We start from the raw sequence: 14,191 nt of genomic DNA on the forward strand, positions 1-14,191 counted from the left end.
CAGTCTAGGACAGTAATTGCGTTACAGGAAAGGCCCGAAAAAGAAGTAAATAAAGGAAGACTTAAGGACTGACAAAGTTAAATATATTTTTTTTTTCTTTGAATGAGATATGATTTAGTGGGAAGCATTATTGTTCTCGGAATGTAATTATATCTTTTGCTTTCTATTGAAGGTGCTCCTGAAAATGAACATGTAAACAAATTATTACCAATGTCTTTCATGATGAAATACAGTCTAAGCAATGCTTTATATACAGACACTGTATTGCAATTATTTCAGTTAGTAAAACTAAAGTATCATACAGTATATCTAAACATGTAATGCTTATTTAATCTGCTTATGGGCTTAATTCACAAGAGTTTAATACCACATGAGTAAAGAGTTAAAATAACTCTTGTGGTAGTTATCTCAAAATCAGTAAATTCACATGAAAAATACCATCTGCGTTAAATGTTTTATTTTGTCATATTTAAGTGTTTTTTTTCCACATTATTTTACTAAAGACTGGACCTCCGGCTGCAGCTGGAAGTGAAACATTTAGCATAGCTATTCCAACCACTACTAAATGTGACCGTTAAGCTCTGGGATTCTAGTTGTTAATGAGCCAGCACCAGCACCACCAACCCCCTCCCCCCCATCCATATCAGATTCTTTGGGTCTAGTATAGATTTTGAAGGGACCTCACGCCAAAAAAATTAAATAAAATAGGCATGAGGTTCCTCCCAAAGTCCATACCAGAGCCTTTACCTGGCTATACAGCCAAGTAGGTCAGAAAAGGGGGGGAGACGAGCATGCAGCCATATCCGACCACATGCCCTCAACATGGGGGAGTGCTTTACTGGGGCAAAGCACCTTGTTCCCATGTTGATGAGGACAAGGGCCTTTTCCCAACAACCCTGACCCAACAATCTGGTAAAGAGCACATCAATGCAGCACAGTGACATGTATACCCTGAAAGAAAAAACATTCCAGCAACAAGGAAACAGAGGCCACTAGCAGTGGATGAGGGCCTTGGCTGATACAAGTAACAGATGGTTCTTGATAAAAATGAATTGTGTGGACATACCTGAAGAAGACTCAAGACGTTCCAGTTTACTAATAAGCCAATCGAGATTATAGGAAAATTGTGCGCAGTTGCTTCTATTTCCACGAATCAGAGCAGCTAAAAGAACAAGAATAATATTACTGAAAAAAGGTAAGCATAAGAAAAGTAATACAATATTGCATAATTGGCCACATTCTTATACTCTGTATACCAGTAATAACTAGCAGTTATTAGAAAGTCTTGACAACTAAAAAAGATTCAACGTAGGCTGTAAAACTCCGCAGGAGAAGAGATTTACAGTTTGATATTATGTACAGGTGGTTCATACATTTGTTGTAAAAGAACAGATCCTGTCAACAAATAGCTTATGGTACATGCAGTATAAGAGGTGACAAGCACCCATCTACAAAAAGAGAGGCAAATATAAAAAATTAAAAAAAAGTCTTGTTTTTGGTTCATTATATTTTAACAAAATGTTGTTTTATACAGACTTGTATGGTTTTATTCTTTTTTATAAATTTTGTAGACATCATAAAATAAATTCAATGCATTTCAGTTGGCCTGAAGCACTCTCTATACTTTCCCCTCTACTGCAGACTGATGCACAGCTGTGGGACTGCTAGAAGCAGCCATTGGTGCTCAGAAAACTGTTATCAATGAAATTAATAAAAAGAAAATGTGTTAAAAAAAGGCTTTTACATGAGCTCTTATTATAAATTGGGAGGTTGTGCAGGGATTATGGTCCTCGACACATTCATTTTTACGGGAGGGTAGAAATGTGGGTTGCATGAACCCTGAACTTTTTGATGAAGTCAGCAATGCATATTCAGATTGCTTGACAGAAAAGTACTTGGTTACTGTTTATCTCTGTGTCTCCTTAAAACCTATACTTGATTTTAGGGACATAATTAGACTTTGCAAAGCCCCCAGCTCCCAGTATAAACTAAAAAAGGCAAACATTTAAGGCCTCTTAGAAGTGTATTGTCTAAGTAGCAGTTAATGCTGGCCATGGTTCAGAGAACCCTGCCTGTTCACCTGCCATGTTTTTAGCTTCTCTTGCTTGTTTCATGGCAGCTAATGAGATCAAAAGCCCTATCCTGGCCTGTAAAGAGGAATAAATGTACAATTTAGCATGAGCAGACTATGGTTTTAAGCAGCTAGCTACAAAACCTAAAGCTACTAGCAAATACCAAAAAATCTTCATGTTTTTAAAATGAACACTTACCTAGCAATTCATAGAAGAGGTTCAGTATTTCTTTCCATGCTGGCCCAGCTTTTTCTCCAATAATTTCAGCAAAGTGTGCCGCACTGCTGTACACATTTAAACGATCAATGCAATTTAGTACTAAAGCCAGCATTCCCTAAAGAAGATGCAGAAATGTCAATTGTTGGAACAACAAATGGATTAATCAAATAATAATTGAATTCTGTGCAGTAGAAATGATCAATAAGAGGGCATTTAGCTTTCTGCTAATTACTGGAATTGTAATCGTACCACTTTCAGTTTTTGCCTATGCTCACAATAGTTCACTGTACAAAATGTTCTGAGACATTTTAATAAACTGTTAAACAATGTTTACATATGAAAAGGCCTATACGAATGTTAACTATCTATAGCGTAACCATGCATCTAACAGGGCCATATAAAAGACTATAAAAAAGAGAATTGTGCATGGCCACTACCTTTTCTCAGGATAAAAAGAGGAATTTTGACTTGCTTGTGAATTTAATATACTAAAGTACAATACAGGTCACAGGCAGAATTTTCATACACCATGGGATATAGGCATGTACATTCAGGTGACTGGACACTGGCAAAGTTTTGGAGGACATGCCCCCTGAGCCCCCCGTAATCCTACCCCACTCCATGAGTCCTCAGTTTTGTAGCAAGCAATGAATCAAGGAATGGAAGGGAGGGTAGCCCATGTGCTGTACTGTACTGCAAGGCATAGTATTTAAAGGTTAGTCAAAATTCCTCTTATCTTAAACATATAGTACAGGACACAGGTAGAATATTCATATACCATGGTACCTCCACAAGCAATGAATAGGAAGGGTGGGCAACAACAGGGCAAACAGAACTGTGCCAACAGTCCCAATGACAAGGGTCAAAAGACCAAACCTTAGAGAGTTGCTATAAAAACCTTACAACAGCCAAAAGCTGCATCAGCAGAATACTGAACAGAAGACCGGGTGGCAACCTTACACACCTTACACACCTGGGCTACCAAAGCTTGGTGCCAAAATGCTGATGCAAAACACCCACCAATCTGGTGGAATAAACACAGGGAAGATTTTTCTTTGAGAATGTAGGCTCTTCCAGTCAAATTTCATATCCATTGTGCAATGGTGGACTTTGAAGCATCTCCCCAGCAAGGTCAAGAAAACAGGACAAAGAGAAAATACATCTGTCTGATTGGAGCAGTAGCCCTGAGGTAATGATAATGGATTTGACTATGTGCAGTTAATGTAGAGAGATTTCCCTTGGATACTTATGAGCAGGGCAGAGGGATGGGAGGTCAGCATCCTCACTGAGGTGGAATGCTGAGACCATTTTCTGAAGAAAGGGTGGCCTTGGGCGTAAGACAACCGTGTAAAAATTGAGGAAATGTTTTTTGCAGGAAAGGGCTGGTAGTTCAGAAACACATCTGGCAGACATGATAGCAATCAAAAAGACTACTTTGCATGAGAGATCCTCTAGGGGGATATCCCTTATAGATTCAAAAGATGTTTTTTACAGGGCTGTTGAAATCTCAAGGAAGCATAGGGTACTTCAAGGGGGGCCTAATATGATACACCTTGAAGAAAAGTTTTTACAAAAGAGAACAAAGCCAAAGACCTTTAAAAGAGAATGAATAAGGCCAGGATTTGACCTTTAAGAGTACTTAAGGCCAAGTTTGGGTCAAGACCTGATTGTAGGAAGGCCATATGACAGATACAGAGTAATTTCGGAAACTGAAGTGCCTGCACTCACACCAGGTAATAAAAAAATAAAAATTACAGGTATGAATATACAGTACGTCTTCCTGGAAGTTTTTCCTGCTTTTAGCAAGGTAGGAATCACAGACTCAGAAATGCCTCTATTCTTTAACACCTGGGTTTCAACAGTCACATTGTTAAAGCCAGAGCCTGAGAACCAAGATGAAATAGAAGGATAGAAGGTCATGAGATAACAGATCTGGTCTGTTGGGAAGAGTCTTGGGGTCATCTGCTAGAAGACCAAGTCTGTGTACAAGATTCTTCTGGGCCAGTCTGATACAATTAGAATCACAGTTTTCCTCTCTTGCTCTATTTTCTTAAGCAGGTGAGGTACGATTCGCGCTGGAGGGAAGGCAAAAATGCATCTGAATGCAGACCATGGGATTATTAAGGCACCTGAGGCTAGAGCTAAAGGATCCCTGGTTTTGACAATAACCAGAGGCAGTTTGTTTTCAATTTATAAGCTAGGATGTTCACATTTGGGATTTTTGGTATATCAAATTGAAGACATCTGGATGAATGCCCCATTCCCATTGATCCAGGTGATGGCAACTGAGATCATCCACTTTCCAGTTGTCGACTCCTGGAATGTGGACCACAGGAATCAGACAGTGAGTGAGTTTCCGTCCAAGAGACAATCTGGTTATTTCCTTTAACCGCTTGCCCACCAGCTGTGCAAATCACCCTAGGTGCACGTCGGCCGCTTTAAGAGCGATAGGGGACACGCGCACATGCGTGTGTGGCATGATGCAGGAGCCACTGTGCCGGCCACCCACGATTGCTCCACAGAGAGCCAAAACAGGAATCTGTGTATGTAAACAAACAGATCCCCGCACTGACAGGGGAGTAGAATGAGATCTGCTGTTTCTAGTGATCAGGAACAGCGATCTCTCTCCTCCTCCTCCAGTCAGTACACTCCCCCCACAGTTAGAAACACCTCCCTAGGGAACACTCAAACCCTTGATCGCCCCCTAGTGTTAACCCCTTCCCTGCTGATGACATTTATACAGTAATCAGTGGCTATTTTTAGCACTGATCAATGTATAATTGCCACTGGTCCCAAAAAAGTGTCAAAAGTGTCCGATCTGTCCCACCGCAATGTCACAGTCCTGCTAAAAATCGCAGATCACCGCTTTTACTAGTAAAAAATAACAAATAAAAATGTAATAAATCTATCCCCTATTTTGTAGAAGCTATAACTTTTGTGCAGACCAAACAATTTACATTTATTGTGATTTTTTTTAAACAAAAATATGTAGAATGCATATTGGCCTAAACTGATCTTTTTTTAAAATTTACACTCTTTTTTTGTTTCTATCACAAAAAATAAAAACCGCAGAGGTGATCAAATACCAACAAAAGAAAGCTCTATTTATGAGGAAAAAAATGTTGTTTGGGTATATCATCCTATGACCGTAAAATTATCAGTTAAAGTGATGCAGTGCCATATTGCAAAAAATGGCCTGGTCATTAAGGGGGAAAATCCTTCCGGTCCTTAAGTGGTTAAGATAGCCATACTCCTGGTGTCCCCTTGATGGTTGATGTAGGCAACTGCTGTGGCATTGTCTGACTGCACTCTTCAAAAGGGGGGTCCAGTCCTGCCAGGCCAACCTGACTGTTTTGACTGCGCTGAGCTCCAAGATATTGATGGGAAGCTTGGCATCTCTCAGGAATAATGTTCCTTGGACTGTTAGGGATTGAAACACTCCTCCCCTGCCTTAGAGACTTGTGTCTGTTGTAATAACTTTCATGTGATAGGGAAGAAAGGACACCTGTGTTGCCCCAACGGGGCAAAGAAATTATTTCCGCTTGCCCACCAGCTGTGCAAATCACCCTAGGTGCACGTCGGCCGCTTTAAGAGCGATAGGGGACACGCGCACATGCGTGTGTGGCATGATGCAGGAGCCACTGTGCCGGCCACCCACGATTGCTCCACAGAGAGCCAAAACAGGAATCTGTGTATGTAAACAAACAGATCCCCGCACTGACAGGGGAGTAGAATGAGATCTGCTGTTTCTAGTGATCAGGAACAGCGATCTCTCTCCTCCTCCTCCAGTCAGTACACTCCCCCCACAGTTAGAAACACCTCCCTAGGGAACACTCAAACCCTTGATCGCCCCCTAGTGTTAACCCCTTCCCTGCTGATGACATTTATACAGTAATCAGTGGCTATTTTTAGCACTGATCAATGTATAATTGCCACTGGTCCCAAAAAAGTGTCAAAAGTGTCCGATCTGTCCCACCGCAATGTCACAGTCCTGCTAAAAATCGCAGATCACCGCTTTTACTAGTAAAAAATAACAAATAAAAATGTAATAAATCTATCCCCTATTTTGTAGAAGCTATAACTTTTGTGCAGACCAAACAATTTACATTTATTGTGATTTTTTTTAAACAAAAATATGTAGAATGCATATTGGCCTAAACTGATCTTTTTTTAAAATTTACACTCTTTTTTTGTTTCTATCACAAAAAATAAAAACCGCAGAGGTGATCAAATACCAACAAAAGAAAGCTCTATTTATGAGGAAAAAAATGTTGTTTGGGTATATCATCCTATGACCGTAAAATTATCAGTTAAAGTGATGCAGTGCCATATTGCAAAAAATGGCCTGGTCATTAAGGGGGAAAATCCTTCCGGTCCTTAAGTGGTTAAGATAGCCATACTCCTGGTGTCCCCTTGATGGTTGATGTAGGCAACTGCTGTGGCATTGTCTGACTGCACTCTTCAAAAGGGGGGTCCAGTCCTGCCAGGCCAACCTGACTGTTTTGACTGCGCTGAGCTCCAAGATATTGATGGGAAGCTTGGCATCTCTCAGGAATAATGTTCCTTGGACTGTTAGGGATTGAAACACTCCTCCCCTGCCTTAGAGACTTGTGTCTGTTGTAATAACTTTCATGTGATAGGGAAGAAAGGACACCTGTGTTGCCCCAACGGGGCAAAGAAATTATTTTGACTGTTTTCCTAACCATTTTCTATGGACGTTTATATTTAGTTCACATTCTGCCATCTAGTGACCTTTTGTGGTAAGTCACTTGTTTTCTCAAGTTTATTTTCCCTTATGTTATGACACACGTCCCTTATATGTAATGCTCCGCCCTTCTTCCTGTGATTGTACTTTCTGTGTCATGGATACAGCTAGCCTCATGTAGCGGGCACATGTATTCTGCACTGTAAGCTACAGACAATATCATCTTTTGACCACATAAATACCACAACCTATTCATCTGTTTGTATCCTGTCATCTGCTGTAACCTGATGTTCAGAATAAAAGTATATTGTGAATGGAATCTATATTTGGTGAGTTCAAGCTATCTGATGAGGATTGTCCTCAGTGATTATATCTTATATGGGCCAGTCATAGAGGTCTCACAAGGGCTAGTCTCTTCACAACAATCGGAGTCAGAATAACACCCACTAAGATAGGGAGCTTCTTTTTTGGCTGGACAGGAGCATTGGCAAATTAAGCAAGGAGCTTTCTTGTTCCACACTGGCAAGATAATTTGTTTTTAGAGAGTTTTTAAAAAAACTGGGCGAATGGTACTGCTGAAGCTACTATTAGGCCTAGAACACTCATGGAGAATCCGTATGTGGGATGTTTCATGGATTTCAAAACTAAAGCAAGTGCTCTTAGAGAAAGAACTTTCTTTTCTGGTCGAACGACTTTTGTTTGGAATGTGTTGAGGACCAGACCCAAGCATTCCAAGTGAAGGGAAGGCTGGAGCAGTGGTGTACCTTTGGGGGGGCGCCCCAGGTGCCACACATTGGGGGGGTGTCAGGCCGGCTATCAGAGCTGGGGCAAGGCAGTGGCAGGTGCATGAGCTGCTCTGTAGCTGTGCTGGCTCTCTGTGTTCATACGAGTCGACAGCTTCTGTTGTTCAGTTTCATTGAGTTCACAGCAGGCTCTATACTGCCACCTCTGGCTGCTTTATGTATGTGCACCTCCTGTGTGTGATGTCAGTAATGTATTTTCACAGGGACCTATGGATTCTAGACTTCGGACAAGGAAGACCACCTTACAAGCGGGGGCTGTGAGTACAAAGTGAGGAGGCTTTTTGTGTATGGGGGCAGAGCTGTGTGTGTGTTTACAGATGTGTGCAGGGCCACTGGTAGGCCAGTACAACTGGCCCTGTTGTACCGGGTCTGGCCAGCAGGGGGGCCTGGGAAACCTGTCCACAGAACTAATTAATGTGAAAAAAAATAAAAATCCTCCAGCCACCATGACCAAACATTGTCTGTCGGAGTCATCCTCCCCTTCCCCCCGGTTACTTTTTGAGTTATTTATTTTTTTTATTTGAGCTCAATATCTGCAGGTGGCGACAGGGGGAGGGATTATTTTTTCTATTGCGGGCACGGAAGAATGTCTCTTTCGCGCCCGCTCCTCATGCTGGCTCAAGTCCCGGCCAGCATGTCGTTTCCTGGCGCCGCGGAGTGATTCCTCTCCCTCTGCTCTGAAGCAGTGAAGTGAGCGGGGCCGCCAGTGGCAGAAGAAAAAAAAGAAGCAGCTGGCATCTGACTGGAATAGTTTGGGGACACCGGCACTCTAGTCCAGGCAGCAGCAGGATCAGGGAAGAAGTGACTCCTGGGGCCAGGCTAACACAGGTGTGTGCTTGCTTGGGGGGGGGGTGGGATTCGAGATCTACTAATACTACTGCAGCAGCATCTATACATATATATATAGTGTGTGTGTGTGTGTGTGTGTGTGTGTGTGTGTGTGTGTGTGTGTGTGTGTGTGTGTGTGTGTGTGTGTGTGTGTGTGTGTGTGTGTGTGTGTGTGTGTGTGTGTGTGTGTGTGTGTGTGTGTGTGTTTTTCAAAAATTTTCAAAAGTTTTTATTTTTTTGTTTTTTTTAAAAAGTAAAAACCGCAGAGGTGACCAAATACGACCACAAGAAAATAAATATCACTTGTAGACAAGCCTGCACTTTTTTTCAAGGCGAGGTCTGGGGAGGGGCCAGGGGTGGGGCTAAAGGAGGGACCAGGGGCAGGACCAAGGGTGGAACTAAAGGGGGCCCCTTCAGGTAGGCTGTACGGGGCCCCATGATTTCTATCAGCGGCCTTGGATGTGTGTGTGTGGGCTGAGGGGGGCAGCTGAGTATGTACAGGTGAGAGGGGGGAGGCAGCTGAGTGTCTACAGGTGTGTGTTGGGGGGGCAGCTGAGCATCTACAGGTGTGAAAGGGCAGCTGAGTGTCTACAGGTGTGAGAGGGCAGCTGAGTGTCTACAGGTGTGAGGGGGCAGCTGAGTGTCTACAAGTGTGAGGGGGCAGCTGCATGTCTACAGGTGTGAGGGGGGCAGCTGAGTGTCTACAGGTGTGAGAGGGGCAGCTGAGTGTCTACAGGTATGAGGGGGCAGCTGCATGTGTACAGGTGTGTGGGGGGCAGCTGAGAGTCTACAGGTGTGAGGGGGGTAGCTGAGTGTCTACAAGTGTGAAGGGGCAGCTGAGTGTCTACAGGTGTGAGGGGGGTAGCTGAGTGTCTACAGTGTGAGAGGGGGCAGCTGAGTCTTTACAGGTGTGAGGGGACAGCTGAGTGTCTACTGGTGTGAGGGGGCTGAGTGCATACAGGTATGAAGGGAGCTGAGTGCGTACAGGTATAAGGGGGCTGAGTGTGTACAGGTGTGTGGGTGGGCTGAGCATTTACAGGTATGAGGGGGCTGAGTGCGTACAGGTATGAAGGGGGCTGAGTGCGTACAGGTGTGTGGGTGGGCTGAGTGCATACAGGTATAAGGGGGCTGAGTGCCTACAGGTATGAAGGAGGCTGAGCGTGTACAGTTTTGAGGGGGATATATGCATACAAGTGTGTGGGTGGGCTGAGTGCGTACAGGTGTGTGGGTGGGCTGTGTACGTACAGGTATGAGGGGGCTGAGTGCGTACAGTTTTGAGGGGGGTGAGTGCATACAAGTGTGTGGATGGGCTGAGTGGGTACAGGTATGAAGGGGGCTTTGTGCATACAGGTATAAAGGGGGCTGAGTGCGTACAGGTGTGTGGGTGGGCTGACTGCATACAGGTATGAGGGGGCTGAGTGCATACAAGTGTATGGGTGGGCTGAGTGTGTACAGGTATGAAGTGGGCTGAGTGCATACAGGTAAGATGGGGCTGAGTGTGTACAGGTGTGTGGGTGGGCTGAGTGCGTAGGGTATAAAGGGGGCTGAGTGCGTAGAATTATGGGGGGGCTGAGGGTGTACAAGTAGTAAGGGGGCTGAGTGCAAACAGGTATGAAGGGGGCTAAGTGCGTACAGGTATGAGGGGGCTAAGTGCGTACAGGTATGAGGGGGCTGAGTGCATACAAGTGTGTGGGTGGGCTGAGTGCGTACAGGTATGAAGGGGGCTGAGTGTGTACAGGTGTGTGGGTGGGCTAAGTGAGTACAGGTATGAAGGGGGCTGAGTGCATACAAGTATGTGGGTGGGCTGAGTGCGTACAGGTATGAGGAGGCTGAGTACATACATGTATGAGGGGGTTGAGTGCATACAAGTGTGTGGGTGGGCTGAGGGTGTACAGGTATGAAGTGGGCTCAGTGCCTACAGGTATGATGGGGGCTGAGTGTGTACAAGTGTGTGGGTAGGCTGAATGCGTACAGGTGTGAAGGGAACTGAGTATGTATACTAATATATATATTAGGGGGCTGAGTGCATACAAGTAGTAAGGGGGCTGAGTGCAAATAGGTATGAAGGTGGCTGAGTGTGTACAGGTATGAGGGGGGCTAAGTGCATACAGGTATGAGGGGGCTGAGTGCATACAAGTGTGTGGGTGGGCTGAGTGCGTACAGGTATGAAGGAGACTGAGTGCGTACAGGTATGAAGGGGGCTGAGTGCATACAATTATGAGGGGGCTGAGTGCATACAGGTATTAAAGGGGCTGAGTGGGTACAGGTGTGTGGGTGGCCTGAGTGCGTACAGGTATGAAGGAGACTGAGTGCGTACAGGTATGAAGGGGGCTGAGTGCATACAATTATGAGGTGGCTGAGTGCATACAGGTATTAAAGGGGCGCATACAGGTATTAAAGGGGCTAAGTGCATACAGGTATGAGGGGGCTGAGTGCATATAAGTGTGTGGGTGGGCTGAGTGCATACAGGTATGAAGGGGGCTGAGTGGGTACAGGCGTGCGGGTGGCCTGAGTGTGTACAGGTGTGTGGGTGGGCTTAGTGCGTACAGGTATGAGGGGGCTGAGTGCATACTAGTTTGTGGGTGGGCTGAGTGCGTGCAGGTATGAAGGGGGCTGAGTGTGTACAGGTATTATGGGGGCTGAGTGTGTACAGGTGTGTGGGTGGGCTGAGTGCATACAGGTATGAAGGGGGCTGAATGCACACAGGTATGAAGGGGGCTGAGTGGGTACAATTATGAGGGGGCTGAGTGCGTATAGGTAATAAGGGGGCTGAGTACATACAGGTATGAAGGGGGCTGAGTGAGGGGGGTGCCAGCTATAGGATCCGCCCTGGGTGCCAAATGAACTGGGTACGCCCCTTGGCTGGAGAGATTTTTTTAAAATGGTCACCCAACAAAAGTCCTGGAGCATCAACATGGTCTTGTTGACATTTTCTGATAGCTGAAAGGTAAGTATACACATCTTTTTTACACAGGTCAGGCAGTAGAGATAGCAGTAGGAGGGATGGAACATTATTAAGACTAATTAGTGTTAGTCTAGAATTCTACTTTAAAGCAGTACTAATCTCTACAGTTTTTTTTCACATTAATTAATTTTCAGCTCCTGCTGCTAACAGTTAAAGCCTGTAAGGAGAGTGTGGGTGATGGGGTCAAGCAGCACTGTGTATGTGTCAAGAATCCACAGTCAGGCTTGGGAGCGAACTCGCATGTTTTTCCCCCATAGCAAGTGGCTTGCTATGGTGGCACATGCAGAAGAGGAGGAGGCAATAGCACTGGTGGAGTCCCCAGAAGAGGGAAATATCCTTTTTTATTATTTAAATTTAAAAAAAAATGTTTACAATCACTTTAAAGGAAAACATTAATAAATTAACATTTCCTTATTTCATTCACAAATTAACATTTCCTCAAATGTAGAAAAAGTTTTTATATTCTGTATGGTCAAATGAATTGTGCTGTCACAAAGCTCTGTGGTTATTAGGAGTAGCACAAAAATGGGCCCCCTTCTGCAAGTTGCACGGGTTAAAATGTTTTTACTTGTGAAACTAAATTTATTTTCCTTTTACATTTAGAGATTATTTCTCAAGATCTGCTTGTTCCTGCTTGTGGAGGGAGTAGATATGAATTTGTAAATCAAGTGAATTAGATCTCAGATATGTACAGGTCTGATACTTTCTATTCTAGACAAATAATAATAATAAATATAGTCATAGCACAGTGATGGATGTGCATAGAAGAAGGAAAAGGAAAGAAAGAAAATATGTGGTTCAAGAAAAAAATAAAGAAAGCGAATAGGAAACAAAAAAGTCAAAGGGTTGTAAAAGTAGAACTAAGTTTCTCCATATTCACCTCTCCTCCAGCAATGCAGTATCTGTCAGCGTGTAGACAGGTGCAAGGGGGGCACTATCCGGCAGCCCCCATGGCAAGAGGGTGAAGAACAAGGGGGGACCAGGTCCTTCCAAAGCCTCCGTAGGTATCTTTAATGGAAGCAGTTGTCCGATTGAATGTTGCTGCCTTGAATGACCTGATAGCCATCTTTAAGGTGGGCACTGTCACCTCCGGGTTGGCACACATTCAACACATGGGCAGATTAGGGACAAATCTCCCGATGGCTAGGGACAGGAGTAGCATAGGCTCAGGTTCATGTGGTGGAGGAACAGAGCAGGGACTGTCACTGTGCAACATCAGGAGTCTTTCTTTGTTGGGTCTGCCTCCCATGCCAGATGCTGTCAGGTGTCTCCAGCATGTGACATACTCTGTCTGGACCTCTGTAAGAATTCACTGTTCTCTCTTGACAGTTCTACGTTAATATACTTTGCTGCATCAACCAGTCTCTGTATGAGTTTCCTTCACCTGCGGGCAGGGAGCCTGGGACACCCTTTTAAGTGTGTGGGTTTAGCATCTTCTGCCACCTTGATTGGCTGGCCCAGGATGCAACTCCCACACTTGCACACTGGATTTAATTTATCTAGGCACTAAGGAATGAAGGAGTGAGCAAGGCCAGGTGATAGGCACCCAAGAAATAACGCAAGTCACACACAGGATCCAAGGCTTCAAAGAAGTGTATTGTTAAGAATGTTCCAACCACACAGTAACAGAGTCTATGCAGAAGATTCAAACTGGCAGAAACATTCACAGATGTTTAAGCAGTACCTGTGGAAAGCAATGCACGGAGACTGACAGCAAAGGCACAGGTGGAGGCTGGTAGGCAGTATGCAACGAGGCACAAGTGGTGGAAGGTTCCACATAGCAGCACTAACGAACAGTTCCTATGCTCTACCTCCTCCTCTGACACTTTTCTCTTACGCTAGGTACACTTCCCCTATCTAGCAGGTTGCTGTCCTTGACCTAACCACACACACTAATGTGCCCAACTGCAGTGACCCAGTTTTTTTATCACTGCTCTCATCAAAGATGCCCAGAGGTCATTCAGGGCAGCAGCATCCAATTGGACAGCTGTCCACCCGATGACATGTACGGAGGCCTAAGAGGAATGTGAGTTCCCACTGTCCCTGCATGGTGGTACCGGACAATGCCACCTGTGTAGGGAGGTCAACCTACACCTGCCTACAGGCATGTCCTAAAATATGAATGACCATAATAAAGCACAAATTGGAACACAATGAATGTACCCAAATTAAAGATTTCCGTACTGCTTTCAGTAATAGTACTCTTTATATTACCTCCTCTTTGAAAAGGTTCTGCCTATTCTTTAGTGAACGGAGTTTATTCTGTTTATCTTCATGTTCTAGATCTTCCTCTGGAGGCTGAAAATAAGCAATCAAGTCTTGCAGAGTTTGAACTACCTCCTCAATAGGCAGGGCGACGGGGGCTGTTACTGTCCGATTGTTCCCCGTTAGAGAATCCAAATCGCTAAAATAGAAAAAAATGTATAAATAATCTATAAGTTTAATGATGTTCTTTAAGCAACTGAAAAGTTAGTTTGTATATAGATTATTAGTATAAGCCCCTGTTTTTCTAAACCTGCTGTGAATTAAGAGCAGAACCCAGGGTACTCTATATATAAAACCTTACTCTTAGATATGAAGTAAAAGCTTGGATATACTC

The 14,191-nt window shown here is 44.2% G+C and overlaps 1 protein-coding gene across 8 annotated transcripts in view; it reads right to left on the reverse strand.

Moving 5' to 3' along the window:
• RYR3 (ryanodine receptor 3) overlaps window positions 1-14,191 on the reverse strand; it is a 1,008,486-nt gene that overhangs the window by 674,683 nt on the left and 319,612 nt on the right. For all 8 annotated transcript variants that reach the window (XM_077464742.1, XM_077464741.1, XM_077464740.1 and 5 more), the window contains 3 exons: window positions 13,807-13,996; window positions 2,271-2,406; window positions 1,067-1,162 (listed from right to left, as the gene is read on the reverse strand). In XM_077464742.1, the coding sequence (XP_077320868.1) occupies window positions 1,067-1,162; window positions 2,271-2,406; window positions 13,807-13,996 (422 nt within the window). The remainder of the gene's footprint in view (window positions 1-1,066; window positions 1,163-2,270; window positions 2,407-13,806; window positions 13,997-14,191) is intronic.

Source organism: Lithobates pipiens, unplaced genomic scaffold, assembly GCF_037356315.1.
Source record: "Lithobates pipiens isolate NorthernLeopardFrog02 unplaced genomic scaffold, aLitPip1_a1.2 Scaffold_30, whole genome shotgun sequence".
NCBI classification, from domain to species: Eukaryota; Metazoa; Chordata; class Amphibia; order Anura; family Ranidae; genus Lithobates; species Lithobates pipiens.